The following is a 20,984-nucleotide window of genomic DNA, read 5'->3' on the forward strand; positions in this document are numbered from 1 at the left end:
TTTCAACATTATTTTTTAAATACATGAAAGTTATTCACAAATACATGATGGTTAAAGAAATAACAGTGATAAAAACGATGCAAGAAGACAATGGCAGCGGTGTAAGGAACCGGAATAGTGGAAATAGAAAATAAGCAGCAAAATAAAAGGAGTCGATGAAATGTCTCAGCCTCGTCGTATTTGAAACAAAACCTTATAAGGGATAAACGTAAACAATCGAGAGTGGGCGGCAGTGTATTGTTTTGTCTGTGACGGTGGTCTGCGAGATACATAATTTGACATCTGCAACTAAGAAATAGTTATATAAATTATCGCCAATTATTTATATTGTCCATAGATTGTCAGGAAATGTAGAACAAGAGGAGAAGAGAAGTAGCCAATCGACGGGGAGGATCCCCTCGCCGGGGCGCTGCTGTCGCCGCCGACTATTTTTAGCTGTTGGCCGGTGGGAAGGTTATAATCATGGCAGCTTCAACGCCAGAGCTAATTTTAGCCTGGCTCAGAGCACAGTGGAGAGCAATGGCTGAGCAGCTGGACGATTTTATTTGCAGCTTTGACCCTCCAGTTCCTGAGGGAATGGATGCCTTGACTGTTGTTGTGCTTGGTTGGGTAGTGTTCTGTGCTGTGCTTGCACTTTTAGTGCATTTTTTCAAGAATTATAAAAGTGTTCAAAGTGCTGGTGCGGAATCAGTGTCCTTGCAAGGAGGAAGTGATTCTGAACTAAGAAAGAATGTGTTGTTGCCTAACAATGCCAGTGGAAAGGCAACAAGTGCTCCCATTGTGCCAAATTCTGGAAAAAGTGGTGGACTTGACTCAGTGGATTCCAGCTTCATATCAAGAGTACAATCATCTAAGCCATTCAAGGAGGCAGTTGCTAATAGAAGGCGATCACCTTCCCCAACAAGAGCGGTCAAGATCCCGTACGTGTCAGGTGCGCCTGTGGCAAACGGTGAAATTGATGATGAGGTGTTGTGGGTGAATAATGTGATCAACTGGATATATGGAAGAGCAGAAGTTAGGAACAGCATCTCACAGGCATGGCTTGCAGCACTCAACAGTCATGCTATGAAAATGTCAAAAGAGGTAAGTTGAAGTGATAAGGACTAAGGAGATACCTATTGTGTCTGTGTCTTTTAAATTATTTCATTTTTCATTTTTATTGCTAGTGCCATAAGAAGGTCATGCTTTGTTAGGATGTATCATTGCAGTATGAGAATCTTCTGTGTCCCCTCCCATTACATTTTGAATTAGGTACTAGGGCAGAAATTGCAGAACATGGATGGTTGGTGACTTGTTTGTCACTTGGGGGCTGGGGCTGTGTAGTCAGCAATCAATTAGCACTGTCCTGGGCAATTGACATCCATAACCAAAAGAAGTGTTTTATAGTTAAGTGCTGTTTACAGCTGTTTGTATGCTTATTTTTCAATCATTTATATGCTCTGACCATTTACAATTTGTTATGCCATCAATCAGGTACCTACCTAGGGCTTCCTATATTGACTTGAGAGGCATTTTAACATTGTTCATGGACTAAGCATATATGTGGATTTTCATGTCACCTTAACAGTGCACTGTTCTGTAAAATTTTGAAATCCAACTGCAACATAAGATAATTATTTATCTGAGTAAAGTTCTGGAGTTTTAACCCGCGCGGGGCTGGGGTCTCCAGCCGAACGCGCGGGGCTGGGGGGGGTAAATTTTACCCCCCCTGTTATCTCCCGAACTAATGGTCCGATTTGGAAAATTCAAACGCCTATCGAAAGCTCTCGTCACGAACTACTAAAAACATGTACTTAATTTAAAGTTTGAGGTCAAGGTCAAGGTCAGGTCAAGGGTACAAATTGCAAGTTTCTACAGTATCGGCCTTGCACCGTAGTTGCCGAAGAATGGAGTCATGGACTGAGACTGATCACCCAAAACGTGTTCTTAGGCTACCAAGACAATATTCGTTGCATACAATATCATTCAGAGGTCAAGGTCAAGGTCAGGTCAGGTCAGGTCAGGTCACCAAAAAACAAAATATAGAAAAGGGCATGTGCGACACATGTTTTATGGGTCATTTTACTCATAGAATTCAATAGGCACACTCAATAAGTGATATGGACCACCTCTGGATGAATTTCAGGTCGAGGTCAGGTCAAGGTCAGGTCAAGTGAGGTCAAATTTTGAAGTTGGTTGTTAAGGCCTAAAAAGGTGTCTATCTGATGCAGTTTTTCACGGCGAATCGAATGGTGCTATTTTTGTTTCCGTACGAGGTCTAGAACTTCCAAAAAAGTCATTTTTCAAAAATTTTGTGTGTCGTGACGTCATAAAATTTTGAATAACTCCCACATTTTTGAACCGATTCTTCTAAAAATTGGTATGTAGGTGCACATAGACCACTTCTCTGACATATATTCCGGTTTTTTTCGATACACTCAAAATTTTGGATTTTATAATTATTTTCCCAAAAAAGTCAGTTTTTTGAAAAAAATTTAGGCCAAAATCCAAAATTTTCAAAAAACCGAGATAGCCATTTGATAGACAAAGTAAAATTACGTATAACCTTTTTTGTTACGTCTTGATTCCTTTAAAAATGAAGATGTTAGCGGCGTTTAAACTTTTGCCGTTTTTGAGGCGAAAATGGCGAACATGACGTCACTAAAACGTCAATTTCTCAAAAATTTTCCGACGGATTTCGCTCAAATTTTTAGGGAACGTGTCAAATTGATGTAAGAAAAGGTACTGAAAGTTTGGCGGCGCTGCGCGCCGCCGTTTATGAGATATCGCAAAAATTCGCGAGGGGGGGTAAAATTTACCCCCCCCCCCAGCCCCGCGCGGGTTAAGAAGTGCAAAAAACATTTTTCAATTTATCGCCTTTTTATTTTTGTTTGCTTATTTACAAGCAATAACTGACATTATTTCTATGACTGACATGCTGTATGTAAAAGGTAACTGTAGTCCTATAGTGGTTTTACCTTATGCACATGTTCATATTTGACAGTTGCTTTTCTTGAAATCACATGACTTATGTCCATTCCCCCCATTTCTGCTAAAAAAAAAACACAATAAGGGTGTGTCTTTATAAGTGATGAGTATGCCATAGATAGGTTTGCTGAATTATTGTCAGAAATGCTAGTTATGTTTTTGATCAAATTTTTGAAAAGAATAAAATGAAAAAAGTCAGCATAGCTCCTAGGCTAGGGCAATTTTGAGAACACTTTATTTCCCTCAGAAAACTAATTATCAGTTGATTTGTTCAATAACTTAATCATAATGCTTTTTGGATTAATGCTATTTCGCTTGTTGAAGAATGAATGAGCAAGGTAATAAGGTATAATGTTCATAAAGGGCAAACTAGTAAAATTTTTGGTGGATTTGATTACAATTTTGACCCTCGCTGGCACGGGGAGTGATGCAACCCCCCTAAAGTTTTTCGCGAATAACGCGTGTAAAAGGTGGCTGATCGCGACGAAACTTTCATTACCCTCGCGTTGATCATTTTTACACCTACCCTGAAAATTTCATGACCCTGATCCAAATGACCTTTAACCTGTGACCTACTCTTCGAGACCATGTTTGGCCGGAATCGCGACTCGGCGTATGTCGGTTCGCATTAGCCGCGCGTTTGCAGTCTTTTCGTGGTTTCAAACGTTCAAACATGTGAGTTGATGTTGCTCCCATGGATAAGGGTCGATGTCAAGGTCACCTGATGGTCAGGTCAGGTCATTCACTTTTGATGACCTCGTTCCACTTTTTCGAGTTATACGTGTTTTTAGACTAGTTTTTGGAGCTGATTTCGAATTTAGCAACCATTTAAAATTTACGAGGTACTTTTGGTGCCTTCGTAACATGTTACGAAGCTGTCAGAGGCGGTTGACAGTGACACGTACTACGAATACCCGGCAGGTACTGGTTGACCTGACCTGAGCTGACCCGACCTGGCCTAAATGCATAAAGACATCATCTGTGATCAAAACTAACATCATACTCGTGATCAGCACCCCGAAAAACTCCATAGCAGCCACACTTAATGACGTTCTAACAGGTCCAGATTTTCCCGACTTTTAGGTCATTGACCTGACCTGGAAGGTCAACCGATGACCTAGGAGCTTAAAATTGGGTATCATCGGCTTCCTCTCGTCACGGGCAACACGCTCGTTTTTCCGCGAAGCTCTAGCTCGATCAGGGGCCAAACGCCAACTGCCGTTCCAACTAGGGGGTCGTACCCTTGCGCCGTCGAAGGACGCAAGATGGCCTGTGCCGGCGAGGGTTAAAGCTTAGGCTGTGCCAGTGGAAAGGGTGGGAAGTGGTTGCCCCGCCCCCCCCCCCCGACGACGCCCCTCCCTCCCATTTTTCGCGATAGTCCGGAACGCGCTGGCGAGAGAGATTTGAAAGTTGTCATACCTGACCGATGATTCAAGGTAGATCTTATGACTTAACTCGTGTTTTCAGGTCGGGTGAAGTCACTGGCCCATGACATCATAAGTAAACATTTGTTGTTGGAATTAGGAATGTTGGTCCTGGTCCCGGAGAATAAAACATGTCCGGAGAACCAGCCAGCTTTTAGAACACTCAACAGGAAAATCGTGTTTTTAGCCTACTAAATGTGACAGCTGATAAAATGTGTTCTCTCAATGCTAAAATTGCATATTTTTGGCGTAATAATAGCAGTTTTTCATCACACAGACTGGAAATCTAGGAGATTTCAGGTGCCGGAGTATACATTTTTAAAGGAGAACAAATTCGTTAGGACCCGACTGGAACCAGCAAAGGGCCTAGTTATTTACAACAGTCTTCTGCCCAGTCCTAAAATGTCGCATCTTAGCAATGCCCTCAGTGCCAGGGGAGCTTTCACAGGGAGATTAGACTTATAGGGCCTAGTAACCTATGAAGCCCGGCATGCGACCCGCTGGGGGGAGGGGGTGTTTAAACACACCCCTCTAACTCAGCTCCTGGGCCATGTAGCGACATGCGGTAAGCTGCATTTGAAAGAACGTCCAAAATAAGGGGGAAGACACCCCTGCTATTTTTAGGTCAGGCCAAAGGTCAGGTCACCAGAGGTCATCAAAGGTAATATTTTGCCTTTTTCAACATTTCTCGAAACACTGGCACGTAATTCGAGAACGGATAGAGCTAAAGCGCCGAGGAAAAGCGTATCCGATAGCCCTCTTAGACATCTATCGGAATGTGTCCTCAGATTTGACCTCAGGTGAACGGTTTAGCCTCCAGAGGGCAAATACTGAAGAATAGCCGTTTTACGAAAATGTTTTTCTTCAATAACTTTTGACTCAAGAGACTCACGATTTTACTTTTGCCCGAACCGTGTTCCTTGCGTCCTTACCCGTCGAATGAACTGCCTATAATTTGACCTTGAAAGGTCAACTTGAAAATTGTACCTAGGGTCAAGGTCATGACCTGACAGGAAAAGGTCGTGCTGCATATCAATCGATCCGTATCGTCGAGCTATACGCATCTAAGGCATTTTCATCGCTCTTTCACTCTGTCAAAAGACATAGGGGAGAGTGGGGAAAGATGCCCAGGGTTTAGCTATGTCATATATTATTTGAAAATGACGATGGGAAAGCAAAAACTTGGAGTTTCAACGGAAGCCGACATCATTTTTCTCCAAAAATATCACACTTTCGTGCCTGTAATATGATAACTTTTTTTTGCTACTAAGCATTTTCCTGAAGAAGTGAAAGGGGGCATCTTACCCCACAGGGTGGGAAAGACGCCCCCTGGCGTTGGGGAAGATGACCCCTGCACTATAAGTGACATAAATGGGCACGTGAATCGCCTGAACGAATCAGTAGTCCCTTCGGGCCTGCAGAAGACACCAAACTTCATCATAAGGGCCCTCAAAAGTAGTCGTAAGGGGCTTCAGAGGTCATCGTTAGGGCCATCATAGTTCAGTGCGGCCAAAAAAGCCTCCGTGGTGGCGTGCGGAGACCACTGTGGGGCTCTTATAGGTCTTCATGATGCTTGAGGGCCCTCGAGCCAATCGTGGGGACCTCAGATGCCAGCGCGGCCCGTGGAGCCGACGTGGGAGCCCTTAAAGGATGTCGTGAGGGGCCCTGGAGCCAATAATGGGGCCCACAGAGGCCGTCGTGAGGGCTCTCAGAGTCAGATGCCGCCCAAGAAGTCGCTGTGTGGGCCGAGAGACCGGCATGGGGAGCACCCGACCGTACTGGACTCTCAATTGTCCCAGATCGGCTTTTGTCTACATCACAAGTATGTAGGTAATAAATGATTTGACGGGTTCCTTGAAGGCCAGCCCACGGATTTAGGGGGGCGTCTTTCCCCATCAGGACAGGGGGCATCTTACCCCAAGGTACCGAAGTAACATTAAATCAGTACAATTTGTTAGCCATAAAACAACACCCTGAAACAAACTGCTTGGGACACAGTACACGCATGCTAATGTATCACGACCCTTGATCACGACTATAGCAAGGGACGCAAAAATATTCTACCATCTTTGATATTTACAATGTTTTGACACCTAAATATTTTTTGAAAGCAGCAAATAAAAAACATGCAATCATCAGCCAGCCGTTGCCCAACTGAGCTGCGCAAATTTTTGTGCACTTAACAAGGCAGGCTTCCGCTTTACGCTAAGAACATTAATTTCCAGGTTCGATTCTTTGTTTCGCCGCTAGAGGGGGTGGGGCGTCTTTCCCACCCTGGGCATCTTACCCCACTCTCCCCTAAGCGAAAGACTCAGCTAGCATTGGTGACCTGAGATGACCTCAGGGACATAAAGAGTGGTCACAGGTGCCATTTTCCGGTTCAGTTTGTCATGTTAACTTGTAATTCGGTGTTTGAGACTTTGAAGAGTGTTTAGAATGACGTTCATCTAAAAGAGGCGCCTGTCTATTTTCTCCTATGACTTATGGAGAAGGCGCAAAATTGCCCTGACCTTAGGTCGCCGATATCAAAATTCCGAGATATGGTCACCAAAACGATATTTTGTGTGCCAATAACCTTACGGAAAGGAGGTACAGCTGCACGCATGGTCTCATTGTGTTCAGCTCGTCAAGACGCTTCGAATGATATGCATTTTGACATTAAAAAACACGTGACTAAGGTGAGCTCTTGACGACCTTTTGATAGCAACACACGCTTATTTCGTTGCAGTTTGACGAGTGAATCTCGATGTTGCTACTAGTTTTGCTCTAGCTTAATTATTTCAAAAGTTATTAGCATAAGAACTCCCTTGGACCTCTAATGCCTCTATTTTAACTATTTTGACTCCTGTGGCGTCAATTTTGACCTGACCTGAAAATGACCCTCTTACACATTGTAGCGTTTATCCGCATTTATCCAATGCGGTTTACCGCTTGTCGCTAGATTACGTCGTTTTCGAGATTTTGCGAAGTTGCCCGTATCCCCCTCCCCCATTCCCCACCCCCGTCGGTGCGCGGTAAGTTGAGCTGGGAAGTAGGAAAACGACCAGTGGACTCGGGAAGACCTACCGAATTGAATGAAATGTAATATGACGTCCCTCGACCAAATTCGTGATGTTTTTTTTTTTTACCTGGCCTTGGCCTCAGGTCAACACTTAATTCTAAGTTGACGGCAACAAAATAAAGAAGTAAGGATATCATTCGGCGCGCCTGAGCGTGGCTAACACGATGATGCCTCAATCGCAGCTTTGTGGAATTTTTGGTAAATTTATTGACCAAAAACCGAACCCGTACCTTAGGGCACTTTACCTGACCTCATAGGCCACCGATTGCTCTGAAACCTTAGGGCCCGTATAGGGGGGGGGGGGAGGGTCGAACGTTTTGGAGCTGAATTCGAATTTAGCAACCATATGAACATTTACGAAGTAGTTTTGGTGCCTTCGTAACATGTCACGAAGCTGTCAGAGGCGGTTGACACCTACTACAAATACTCGGCAGGACCTCTACCGGTTGACCTGACCTGACCTGACCCGACCTGGCCTAAATGCATGAAGACATTACCTGTCATATATCAAAACTAACATGATATTCGTGATCAGCACCACGAAAAACCCATAGCATCTACCCTTTACGACGTTCTGGCGGCTTCCGATTTTCCCGACTTTTGGGTCATTGACCTGACCTGGAAGGTCAACCAATGACCTAGGACCTTAAAATTGGGTATCATCGGCTTCCTCTCATCACGGGCAACACGCTCAGTTTTTCCGCGAAGCTCTAGCTCGATCAGGGGCGAAACGGCAAGGGGGTCCAACGGACCCCCCCTTATACGTTCGCGGCTGGAAAAACACCAATACGGGCGAGGGTTAAAATTGGGTACCAGTCACTGAGTCTCGTAATGATGCGCATGCTCGTTTTTCCACGAGGGCCTAGTTCAATCATCCTTCGCCCTGGGCAGGGGAGGGGAGGGGACCGGGGAGGGTGTTTTTCGCCACCCTGCAGTTTTTTTCTGTGTGTAAAGAAAGCCGTGGTGAAACTTAGTGGAGCGTGCCTTGTCATGCATCAATTTGGCATCATATGATAAAGTGTTCCGGTTACCAGTGTGGATCGATCGATATCCAACATGACGTTTGCAGGCCGGCCATGACCTTGACCGGAGTTAAGATTTTTTAAGTTGACCTTTTCAGGTCAAATTATAGTTCACCTGACGCATTTTGACGAGAGAAACACGATGGTCGGCTTGGCATTGTGTGACACAATCAGTCATCACGCTTCTGCTGTACACGTTGAATCTACTGTGTTTGTTCGGGCACTTCGTCATGTCATTGACTTCACCACAGGCACATCCCGTCATCGTTTTTAACGTGTATGACATCGACTGCCCCTCTTCCAGGCGGGGATCAATCTGCACTTCGTCAACATTCGGCCGGAGACGGAGCGGGCCGAGTTCTCAAACGTGGTGGTGGAGCACGGCCCTGACGATACCATGGTAAGTTAACCCTCGCCCATGTAGGGGGGGGGGGCAAGGGAGGGTGCAACCCCCCTGAGGTTTTTCTTAGCTACACGTCGAACCGTTTCAGATAGCCTGCTCAAGTTTTCAGTATTCTATGGGGCATCCTTTGCGCAACTTTTGGTATTTTTTTTTTGTCAAGGTCATGTCAGGTCACGGAGTTATGACGTCATAAAGGGAACAACCTCCGGCCAGATTTACGCTAAATTGGAGACTGCTTCACATTGGTATAAATGCCGACTGACCTGACACACTGATGGATTGTTTTAGAATCACAACTGGCTGATTTGACATTGGCACAATGTCCGTTGACATTTTGAAGGTTACTTAAGGTCAAGGTAAGGTCAGTGACCTCGGTTGACCTGTAATGACTTCTTGCACTTGTATGCCTTTTCGGGGTATTTTGATGCCCTGAATTCGAATTTGCTATCCATTTCAGGCATCGTCGCTTGTTTCTTGTAGTTCATTTTGGGTCAGTGTCAGGTCAGTGACGTCACACGCCTGACGTGACCCAATGCACAAATGACCTTGCAGACTTCCGATGCTCCCAACGCATCATTTTTAGAGGTATGACATCGAAATACACACCAAACGATAGAGAATTGATCAAGGATCACGATAGTGAAGGTTTCAAGTCGATATCTCTCACCGTTTTGCCGCAATCGGCGCGGAAATCTGAAAAAAGCTAGATTTTTTCCGAAAATTTGACCTTTGACCGGTCATAAGTAGGTCAAATGTTGACCTAGGACCAAAAATATACCACCATTCGCGAGATCTCGTTGAGAGCAATCCGTTGGTCTTTTCCGCTAAGCTCTACGACGCTCCGTTTTCAAACGCCAGGGGGGTCGCACCAACCCCCCCCCCTGCATGGGCGAAGGTGGCAAAACACCGTTTACGGGCGAGGGTTAACAGATCTAGTGACAACCAGTGGGGTCAGGAACCCCGGGGATAACAGGATGAGTGAACACAGTCTCAGAGAGGCCGAGTTCTCAAACGTCACGGCCCCACAATGGAGATGACATGATCCCGCCGATACCATAGTGATGGATATCAGAACATGTCCCTGATGACACCATGCTGAGGCGTGCGTTCGGCATCCGGATAATCAGGGATAATTTTCCGGGATCACCGGGATCATTCGGTGTTTTATGCTAACATCGTGCACAATGGACATGACAACGAGTAAAAGAGCCATTCGTAAAGCAAAATCAATCTAAAAATGTGACTAATTGCATCAATGGCCCCTGCAATACCAAATAAGTACCGGTGATCCCGGATAACTATCCCTCATTTTCCGGATGCCGAACGCAAGGCTAGTGACGCCGAATGTAGCACCCCTGGGATAGCACGGTCCCGGCCGGAAATGCATGGTTAGTTGGCGTAGAGCAGGGTCCTGCCGATACTACAGTGATGTATATTAGAGTGTCCGAAGAATATCGTGGTAATTGGTCACGGCCCCAGTGAGTCGAGTCGGACTAGCGAGTCTGTTGGTTTCACGGCGAGTGAGCAGTGAACTCGGCCTCACAATGTGAACACACACATAAATGACGAGTGGACATGGGTGTCAGCTCTCTCGTGCCAGCGAAGGGTCTTCTCTGACAGCTGTAGGGCTTCACTTGACCAATCATCTCATGCTCTTTGTCCCGGGTCGAATTCGAGTGCGAGTCCGCAGTGTCCGCAGGTTATGACGTGGAGTGTTATACGGAGGAAGCGATCGCAAAACCCCAAAACAATCAAAGCTCTCGCTATCCTTAGCAGCCTTCCACTTCGTTGAAGGTTATTTATTGTGAAATGTCACTCACAAAGTGTGACATTGTCAGCGTATAGGATGAATGCTACAATATGAGGGCCTTTATTTTGCTCTTTCGGTACGTTGGCATGTTCTGCGAGTACGCCGTACATACATCCTCCCGTGTCTCAGAGCATCCCTATTACCTGCCGGGACAGGGCAACGCTATCTTGAATAGCATGTACCAAAGGTACCGAGTCACACTCTGTAATGCCATGAGCCACTAACATTGGGTGCATATCCACGAGAAAGTGTAAACAGGACGAACTGACGGGTTTGAACATTAAACACCGTTGCAGTTGATCGCCGTTTTCACAATTGCGACGCTAGGTTGCATGCACTATCGCCGATCGTGTTTTGCTCCATGTGTTCCAATCTAACAATCTAACAATCTAACAGTACTGAACAAGTGTTCCAATCTATAATGCAGTCACGAAGATCATTAGTACTTTGGCCAACGGTAGCCTATACCGTGCTCTATGTATGCCAATATCCCTATCTTGTCCTCTAACACGACTTGCCTTGTCGTTTCTCGGGCAGACGATCACGGCGGACGCCTCGGCATGTCCTCTGCTCACCACCCGCGTCACCTACGAGCAGGACGGCCGCACGCGCTCGGCCACCTACGCCACCACCGTGCAGAAGCTGCGCGGTCGAATCAACGTGGCCGCTCTGACCCACCAGGCCATGGCCATCGGCAAGTTCGACGGATGGCCAGAGGTGAGTTGTGAGAGGGGGAGGGGCTGAGCGAGACTTTTGTGTTTAGTTGGTCTGTCTGTGTGCCTTTTCGTGTATGTCTGTCTCAACGTATGCAGATAACAAAGATCATGGCATTAACCCGCGCCGGGCCGGGGGGGGGGGGGGGGTGTTTGAACACCCCCCTGCAGTTTTTCGCAGATATCTCAAAAACGGCGGCGCTCCGCGCGGCCGTTTTTGGCACATTTGTTTGTGCATCTTTTCCGCACATGTTGTGAAAATTTCAGACCCAGGTCAGGTCGCCTTAGGTCAGGTCACTAGGTCACGCCAAGTGACCTCACCTCAGAAAAAAATAAGAATGCTCGTCATAGCTACACCGATTGATCGATTGCCTTGAAACTTTCAGCGATTGATAAGAGCAACAATATCTATAAAATGTATATCTCGGAATTTTGATATCGGTGACCTAAGGTCAGGTCAATTTTGCGGCCTCTCCATTATAAGTCAATGGGAGAAAATTGAAAAACGTCTGTTTTGCACGAACGCTATTCTAGACACTCTCAAACATCGAGATATAGGTAAGATTGACACACTGAACCAGAAAATGGCAACTGTGACCCCTCGTTATGTCCCCGAGGTCATCTCAGGTCACGAACAGAATCTAACAGTTTTTCGCTAATAACTTCTGATAGAGAGGTGCTAGAGCGCTGAAAACGCCTTAGATGTGTTCGGCTCGACGTTGCCGATCGACTGATATGCAACATGACCTTTTCCGGTCAGGTCATGACCTTGACCTGAGGTCAAATTTTCAAATTGACCTTTCAAGGTCAAATTATTGTTCATTCGACGCGTCTCGACGAGAGGAACACGATGCTGGCAAAAGTAATGTCATGGCTCTTTTGAGTCAAAAGTTATTGCCGAAAAAAAAAAACGTTTTTCGTAAAAAACAGCTATTTTTGGAGTTTTTGCCCTCTGGAGGCTAAACCGTTGACCTGAGGTCAAATCTGAAAACATTATTAAGAAAGGTCTGTAAAAGGGCTATCCAATGCGCTTTTCCGCGGCGCTGTAGCTCTATCGGTTCCCGAGATAGCCGTTGGCAGTTTCCAAAATGTTGAAATGGTCAACATTTTACCTTTGGTGACCTCTGGTGACCTGACCTTTGACCTGACCCAAAAAATGACCGAAGTGTTTTCGTCCTTATTTTGGACGTTCTTTCGATTGCCGCTTACCGCGTGTCGCTACGTGGCCCAGGAGCCGAGTTAGAAGGGGGGGGGGGGTGTTCAGACACCCCCCCCCCCGGCCCGGCGCGGAATCTCAGAGCACCGGCCCGGCGCGGGTTAAAAGGTCAGGAGAGGTCAATTCTTTTCTTCTAATTTTGGCATTAGGACACAGTGTGCTAGGCGCAAAAATCAATGGAAAATTCTCTTACACGACGTCCGTGACTCTCCCTAAATGCGCCATGGGATGACGTCCGTATCAAAATGTAAGGTCACGATTTGGCATTCCACTCGTCTGATGCGGTGTTCAGCAGTAACTGGAAGAGCCAGGGCTGTTGTCACTGTCACTGAAAGCTGTAAAACAACCGTCATGCTCGCTCCAAATCCGTCGAGTAGAAGCACATCAGCAACGCATGTTTGTACTACTCTGCTTCGTGGCATACATAAAGAAGGTAGCGAAGAAGCCGAATAAAAAGTAGTGGCGAGCGCCGGACTGCCGTGGACTTTGGTCCTCAGCTGACCGACCGGAGCGACGGGCCGGTGGAGTGGCGCCGTGCTGGTTCGATGGTGCTGGTTTTACGCCCCCCCCCCCCTCCTCCGCTAGCTCGGCACGTAACGACACGCGGTAGGCGGCGTTCAAAAGACTTTACAATCATGAACAATGCATAATAAAAATGAGTACTTTGGTCTTTTTGGAGCCAGGTCAAAGGTCAACTCACCAAAGGTCATCAAATGTTAAACTAGACCAATTGCTGACGGCACTCTTTACCAGCTGCTGACGGCATACTGTACCAGCTTTTTACTGCACACGGTACCAGACTGACGGCACACTGTCTGTACCCTAGCTGCAGCTGCTGACGGCACACTATCTGTACCCCAGGTCTAGCTGCTGACGGCCCGCTGTTCCAGCTGCTGACGAGCACACTATCTATACCCCAGGTTCAACTCCTCCTCGAGCCGACCAGTGACAGCGGTCGGAGCTCTGCCCTCGAGGAGCAGATCCGACAGGAGGGCGCCAGGGAGGTGGTCACCGGGTGTCTGAGGGACGCCGTCGTCGATCTCAACTTTGGCCAGGAGGCCGACTTTCCGCCGTTCGTCCGCACCGAAGAGCCTGAACGAGTCCGCAGTCTGGTAAGTCTGCTAATGTGTGTGAGAGTGTGCGAGCGAGCGTACATCTGCGTATAATGGCGGAGGTCGCATATTGCCCATGCCATTCACTCAGTACATTGTGCTTCGCTCGACAGGTATCCTACCGAGATTCGGTGCTGTTGAAGGAAACAACTAGGTTGAATTCGGTTCAGTCGTATTACTGGTGGTGTCCCAGGCTGAGCTACAACTCCGCTGAGCTCCTGTGTTTAAAAGCAGGAGATTAGAGCCGGCCCGTCGCACCAGCGGAACTCCTGTTTTTAGAAACTAGCAGCAAATCCTGTTCTAAGCTCACGGAGGAGGGAGGGAAAGGTCGAAAAAGATTAACCCCAAGATGTTTCGCTTTCTCTGCGGCTGCCTAGGTCGTGTTACAAAAACAAATGCGCTTTCAAATGGATTTCTCTATAGAAATAACTTTTGCTTTATGGTCCCCTGGATTTATTAGATTTGCTGACCATGTGCTGGCGGTAAGACATGACCAGACAGCTGTATGGAGCCAGTCCAGGTCTGCCTGTCACGGCTAGGTGCGGCCACCGAACCGACAGCGATGACGTCATGGGTGACGTAAGCAGTGGTGCTGCCAGTCAGGCCTGATGTCAGCGCGGTTCGAACGGTGACCGGTGTGAGTCACCAAGGCGTGTCTGACCTGAGTCTGGAACAGAGTCGTTATAATGCAATACACTGACACTTTTTTGGGAGGGGGAGGGGGTAGAGGCAGTGGAGCAAAGTTGGAGGCTCGACCTCCGGTCCCAGTTTAGGCCTTTGCTCGGTTCGGTGCCGCTGCAACTTGTACTCAGCTTATGATTCTGGTCCGGGGTTCTGCTTCCAAATCTCGAGTCGGGTTTTTATTCCGTCGCTGTGGCAGTGTCAGCCTGCAACTCTGACCGGGCTCCCGGTGGTAAAAACGCCGTGCCGCCGCGTTCCTAGCGGTCTGATTCAGCAGCTACAGACCTCTGCAGTGCGGAGTCTGCACTATGCAGCCTGCAGGGTTTGCATTCCGCAGTCCGCAACCATTCGGTAGCGAGCAGAACTAGCAGCCTACCCAGTAATTCCAGTTTCATTTAAGACCGTGCACAGGTTTAACATCGGCAATGTCTTAGATCAGTACGTTCGCCAGCCCGGCCTGTGTCAGCAGTGGTCACGTCTTTATGTTTTCTGGCACTGGTAGCTGCTGCTCAGTTGAACTATATTCTCTGGGCGGCCAGCTTCCCTCTCGCCGGTAGCGGCTGTAAAGTTGAACCGTGCTCTATGGGCAGTGACCTGCCCCCGCGCCGGTAGTTAGCTAGCCGGTAGTACTGCTCGGTTGAACTGGCCTCTGTGAGGCAGGCTGACCTAGCGCCCGGCAGCAGACCGCCTCGCCGGCCGGTCGGCCGGCCTGCCGATCAGTCGGGCTGGCCGGCCGCCGAACGGGCGGGCGTGCTGCCAGCGCCGCCCCCGCCCCCGCCCCCGCCCTCGCCCCCGCCGGGCGGCCGGGTCAGACGGGATCCAGTCTCTGTCGCCAATAGGGAATGTATAGCGCCGGCACCCGGGAAAATGCTAATGACATTATGACTCCATCTTCCGTATGTGGATGCCAGAAAGGAAATGAAACAATTAAAAGAGATCACCATGATGCTATCGATAGGACATCGATGCATTATACGATAGGATAGATGCTTGTATATTGATAGAGACAAGTAGAAAATCCCGAAACAAATAGTGCATGGACGCGTTTCGATTGTTAAATCTTCATCAGCATCACATAATCACATTTTCTTTGTGATAATGTCATGCTGATAAATTTTTAACAATGGAAACGCGTCCATGCACTATTTGTTCCGTGTTTTTCAGGAATCAGGATAGGTGCTATGACGTGGTGTTCTCAGAACTAATTCAAAGTGAGGCTATTTTGGAGGATAAAGGGTTCGATTTCGAGGCCTGTTTCCCAAACAAAAACAAACTGTTGTTTTTCGGTTCCACTAACGGACCAAACTTTGTTCACTTTTCTCCTACAAAAGTCGCACCGCTTATTTTCGTCTCTCTGCTAACGTTATTCTATTTCCAATCCACCGTCTGACGGTTATGGCTTCCTCCTCAGTCCCGGGACCGGCCCGAAGCCAATGGCGGCGAGCGGATGACACGGCGACTTCTGGTCAAGGTTGTGAAAGCGGCCGGACTCGGTGCCAGCAAAGGTGAGGACAGTGCTACACGGAAGCGTTTCTGCCCATTGAAATGGTCTGGCAGTGATGAGAGGTGATGGATTTCGCGGAAGTGATTCTTCTCCAACCAATGGTTTTTGGGAAGTGCTATGGAACGCACATCACGACTTCACTGCAGACTCTTGACATCGAATATCACTTTGATGATTGCTGATGGTCTGGCGAAGATAAATGATTCGTAGCACATAGCCATGCCACTTTCTTTTGATTTCGATTCATATTATATTTTTACTTTTTTTTAACAAACTGTTGGCAGGTGCCAACTGCCGATAGCAGGACACGGTGAAAGACAAACTGGCCTTACACCCACATCCGCAACTCACCATACATCACTAACCCCTGTCGTTGGCGACAGGCCTTTTTCTATGATAAATCGCTGATGGCAGCGTGCCGTCTGTCGGACCCGGCCGTTCCTGACACTTGTCCTTCCCCTCCGCTGGTTCCTCTCGGTCCGGCCGGGTCAGGGTGGGACGAACAGGGACGGAGGGCGTGTGGGACACCATCCCACCCACCGCCGCCCAGCTGCTGATCTTGGCTGGCTGCCTTCGACGGGCGGTGGCAGGGCGGCCGGGCGGGGGCGGTGGAGGGGTGGCGGCAGGGCGCCGCGGCGGGGGCGGAGGCGGCCGGGCGGCGGTACAGGCGCCTTGTGATCGACCGCCTGGAGCCGCTGCTAGTCCGGGTACCTCTCTGATGCCAGCCGCCCTGTGAGCAGGCCTACAACGATACCTGCCGTGAGGGCGCCAACGGAGAGCTCCACTGCAGTTTAGTAGCGCTATTTAACGATAAAATTTGACGTTACGGGCGTGTGTATAACATAAAGGAAGCTATAAAGTGGATGGCGTCAACTTGAATAACAGCTTGTCCCAGGGTGTTGTTAGTAAATCATATCTGGTTTGGACTGATGTATGTTTTTGTTTTGGATGATTGTGGTGGACTGATGTATATTTTTGCTTTGGATGATTGTGGCATCCTAAGGATGCCGCTTATATTATCCCAAACGCGATACTTGGCTAGCACGGATACAAGCTAGATATTTAGCGTTTGTTTTCGCTGATAGATCAGTCCTCACGCATTAAGTGCTTGGAATGAAATGCTGCTCGTTATGCATGGTATGTTATCGGGTCATTCAACGTGCTGCGGTGTTGAGACTGCCGTGTGGGGCGCCTTTTGACATCGATCTTTCCGCACCACCTCCGGCGCCATGGGGAGGGGTGTTGGCAGCGGCGCGCTAACGCGCTGCTCCGAGCCGCTGAGTTATGACCCAGCGGGATGGACGGCCTTGTTAGAAGTTCAGGACGTTAGTCAGAGACGCAGACAACAGATGGGTGCCATTCAGCGCTTCACGTGCACGGGAATGTTGTCTGGCTCTTGGGAACTTTTGCAATCATTCGTTTTGGGGTTACGAAGGCAGGGTGTAATTCTTTAGGCGTACCATTTTGACGAATTCTTACCTACCTACCTATAATGGCGGCGTCACGCACTGCATTTTCCCGTAAATAGCGGCGTATAATTTATTGACGCATCGTGTATGAAATGTCTCTCCCCATTTACGCATGTCGTGGTGGGAATGGTAGGTATGTCGCCCCGTCTAATGTTTATCGCTGTGTGGTGCTCCCAGTTTACGTTAACTCGCGCCCGCACTGGGGATGGGGTTGTTGCTACCCGCGCGGTGGTAGCTTTCTTAGATGTTTGCTGCTCTTTCGCGGGAAATCTGCTTTTTGGTGTAGCATAGGTAACATGAAACATGGTTTATGTTATCTATGGGTGTAGTTATCTTTGAACCTTGATCAATGATCGCTGGAAATTTTGCATATGACATCTACTTTTTATATGCTCTCATTTTCAAGAGCAAGTCACGGCGCATTTTTTTATTGTTCTTGCGTATGAACTGAACGAGTTCATGTCTCATGGACTACCAATTACATTTACTATCGATGCTCCGCATGCAACGCTTGACAGCCTACACCGAATATGCAAAGACAAATTTATTTGAAAAAAATATTCCGTTTTCAACCAGTACAGTGCTCGATATATTGGGGAAAGCTCAGCACCTCCCGTCAGGCACGCCGATCCTCTCCAAGAAGGGTGCGAAAATTATTGGAACCGGACCCCTTTACTATGTGTGACCGGGACTGCGTGTCGTGTTTCAGGCTGCAAGGAACCGTACTGCGAAATTGAAATGGACGAGCCGCCGCAAAAGTTCCAGACCGAGACGCGACTGGACACCGACCATCCGTTCTGGGATGAGGCATTTGTGTTGTGAGTAGACATGTTACCACAGAGGCTGTGCTGCAGCTGTCATTGCGCTTAGAATATTTATGTTGGCCCCAAACCGGTGCCACTCCTGGTAGTCTTCATAAGACTTGGAATTTCATAATCACGTGTAATAAGCAAGCTTGTGGTTTGTAGCTCCTGGACCTTTTTCGTCAAATTATTTATGCGATTTCAAATTAGAAGCTACAATTCTGCAAGGTGGATTTTGCTTTAAAAAATACTTTAAGAATAGTGCCTTTCAATAGCAATCATGCAAACGGCCTTGTAGTTAGTCGGACCTCCCTCGACCTAGGACAGCCAGCCAGCCAGTCGTCCCGGCCGGCCGGTCTGTCGGCCGGGCCGCACCCACCGGCGCCGGCCGGCCGTTCGGCGGCATACCGTGCCGGGAGGGCCAGGTGCGGCGAGTCCGACCGGCGCCCGCTGCCAGACCAGTCCGCTGTCGAAAACAAACACCGGCGTCTGAGCGAGGCCGGTGCCGCACAGCACCTGTGCCGCTGCTTCCGCCTGCCGGTGGCTGTCACACACAAATACAGCTCAGCTTTGGGACGGGGCGGGGGAGGCGGTGGTCTTTAACCCGCGCGGGGCTGGGGGGGTAAATTTTACCCCCCCTCGCGAATTTTTGCAATATCTCAAAAACGGCGGCGCGCAGCGCCGCCAAACTTTCAGTACCTTTTCTTACATCAATTTGACACGTTCCCTGAAAATTTGAGCGAAATCTGTCGGAAAATTTTTGAGAAATTGACGTTTTAGTGACGTCATGTTCGCCATTTTCGCCTAAAAAACGGCAAAAGTTCAAACGCCGCTAACATCTTCATTTTTAAAGGAATCAAGACGTAACAAAAAGGATCTACGTAATTTTTTTTGTCTATCAAATGGCTATCTCGGTTTTTTGAAAATTTTGTATTTTGGCCCAAATTTTTTCAAAAAACTGACTTTTTTGGGAAAATAGCTATAAAATCTAAAATGTTGAGTGTATCGAAAAAACCGGAATATATGTCAGAGAAGTGGTCTATGTACACCTACATACCAAGTTTTAGAAGAATCGGTTATAAAATGTGGGAGTTATTCAAAATTGTATAACGTCACGACACACAATTTTTTTTGAAAAATGACTTTTTTGGAAGTTCTAGACCTCGTACGGAAACAAAAATAGCACCATTCGATTCGCCGTGAGAAACTGCATCAGATAGACACCTTTTTAGGCCTTAACAACCAACTTCAAAATTTGACCTCACTTGACCTGACCTTGACCTGACCTCGACCTGAAATTCATCCAGAGGTGGTCCATATCTCTTATTGGGTGTGCCTATTGAATTATATGAGTAAAATGACCCATAAAACATGTGTCGCACATGCCCTTTTCTATATTTTGTTTTTGGTGACCTGACCTGACATGACCTGACCTTGACCTTGACCTCTGAATGATATTATATGCAACGAATATTGTCTTGGTAGCCTAAGAACACGTTTTGGGCGATCAGTCTCAGTCCATGACTCCATTCTTCGGCAACTACGGTGCAAGGCCGATACTGTATGAACTTGCAATTTGTACCCTTGACCTGACCTTGACCTTGACCTCAAACTTAAAATTAAGTACATGTTTTTAGTTGTTCATGATGAGATCTTTCGATTGGCGTTTGAATTTTCCAAATCGGACCATTAGTTCGGGAGATAACAGGGGGGGGTAAAATTTACCCCCCCCCCCCCAGCCCCGCGCGTTCGGCTGGAGACCCCAGCCCCGCGCGGGTTAATCACGTAAAAATCTGATCACGTGTCTGTATGTGCAGCATTTGCAGCCCAATAATAGCGATTGCCTTGCAAAATGTGAATAACAGGCCGTTCAATACAACCGATTTTATCCGTACCTATTACCGAAATGAAACAATGATAAACAATCAATAGATGATAGGCATTATGAAATATCTATTCCGAAGACCATAAATTGTTGGTCCCTTTTGCCTGCGAGGTCGAATTGTTATCAGACCAGCAATAAAGACCAAGTAACGGTAAACGATTTTGGTAAAGTGCACGCCGTGAATTTCAGTAATCCTGATTGTCATACCGTGCTCAGAGGCATACCTGCAATGACCAGCCTCCTCCTTCACTCACTATGTCTGGTTACCTGCCTGCAGTGTCTTCTGAGTCGCTGACTGTCCAATGTCCATGGTGTCTGATGGCCTGCACGCAGTGATTGTGCCCGGTGACCTCCCCACAGTGACCTGTCTCCCAACACGAGTGAGCTGCTGTTCGAGGTGTTCGACAAGCAGAAGGCGCGCGACACCAACTTCCTGGGCCTGGGTATAGTGGGCATCGAGGAGCTGCTGGTGAATCCCAGTCAGCGCCAGATTATACCGCTGCTCTCCAGGCCCTACGAGCAGGACCCCGTCTCCGGATCGCTCACCGTCGAGGTAAGACAACTGTGTGATTGTGAGCGAGCTAAATGCAACTTCGTACCCTCATAATTCATTTTAACGCATTAAAGCTATAGAAACTCTTGTATCCATTAGATTCCGTCTATATCATTCCTCAATTTCCATCTATTTATTGTGCTCCATCTGTGTTGTGTTTTCCCCGATGGTACTTGTTTGTTGACCAGACTGTTGGTTGTTTGCCGGTGTGTTTGTTCCAGTTTCTGTTTGTGGACGAGCACGGTGCGCCGGTGGAGGAGGGTGGGCTGCCACACCGGTCACCCATACCTCGGAGCGGCTCCTGCACTCGGGGGAGATCCTGCAGACGACGCGTACCACCTACACGCGCCAGAGGGTGAGT

At 47.8% G+C, this 20,984-nt stretch overlaps 1 protein-coding gene across 1 annotated transcript; it reads left to right on the forward strand.

The window, feature by feature from the left end:
* Nucleotides 1-216: 216 nt before the first annotated feature.
* On the forward strand, nt 217-20,978 carry LOC122377164 (phospholipid transfer protein C2CD2L-like; the record flags this gene model as incomplete). Its single annotated transcript, XM_043357120.1, has 8 exons — nt 217-1,083; nt 8,779-8,874; nt 11,225-11,404; nt 13,537-13,728; nt 15,821-15,914; nt 18,092-18,200; nt 20,431-20,623; nt 20,845-20,978. Coding segments are annotated over exons 1-8 (1,619 nt in total), but the record flags the coding sequence as incomplete, so codon positions are not given.
* Nucleotides 20,979-20,984: the final 6 nt, after the last annotated feature.

Source organism: Amphibalanus amphitrite, unplaced genomic scaffold, assembly GCF_019059575.1.
Source record: "Amphibalanus amphitrite isolate SeventyFive unplaced genomic scaffold, NRLGWU_Aamphi_draft 002578F_arrow, whole genome shotgun sequence".
Taxonomy (NCBI): Eukaryota; Metazoa; Arthropoda; class Thecostraca; order Balanomorpha; family Balanidae; genus Amphibalanus; species Amphibalanus amphitrite.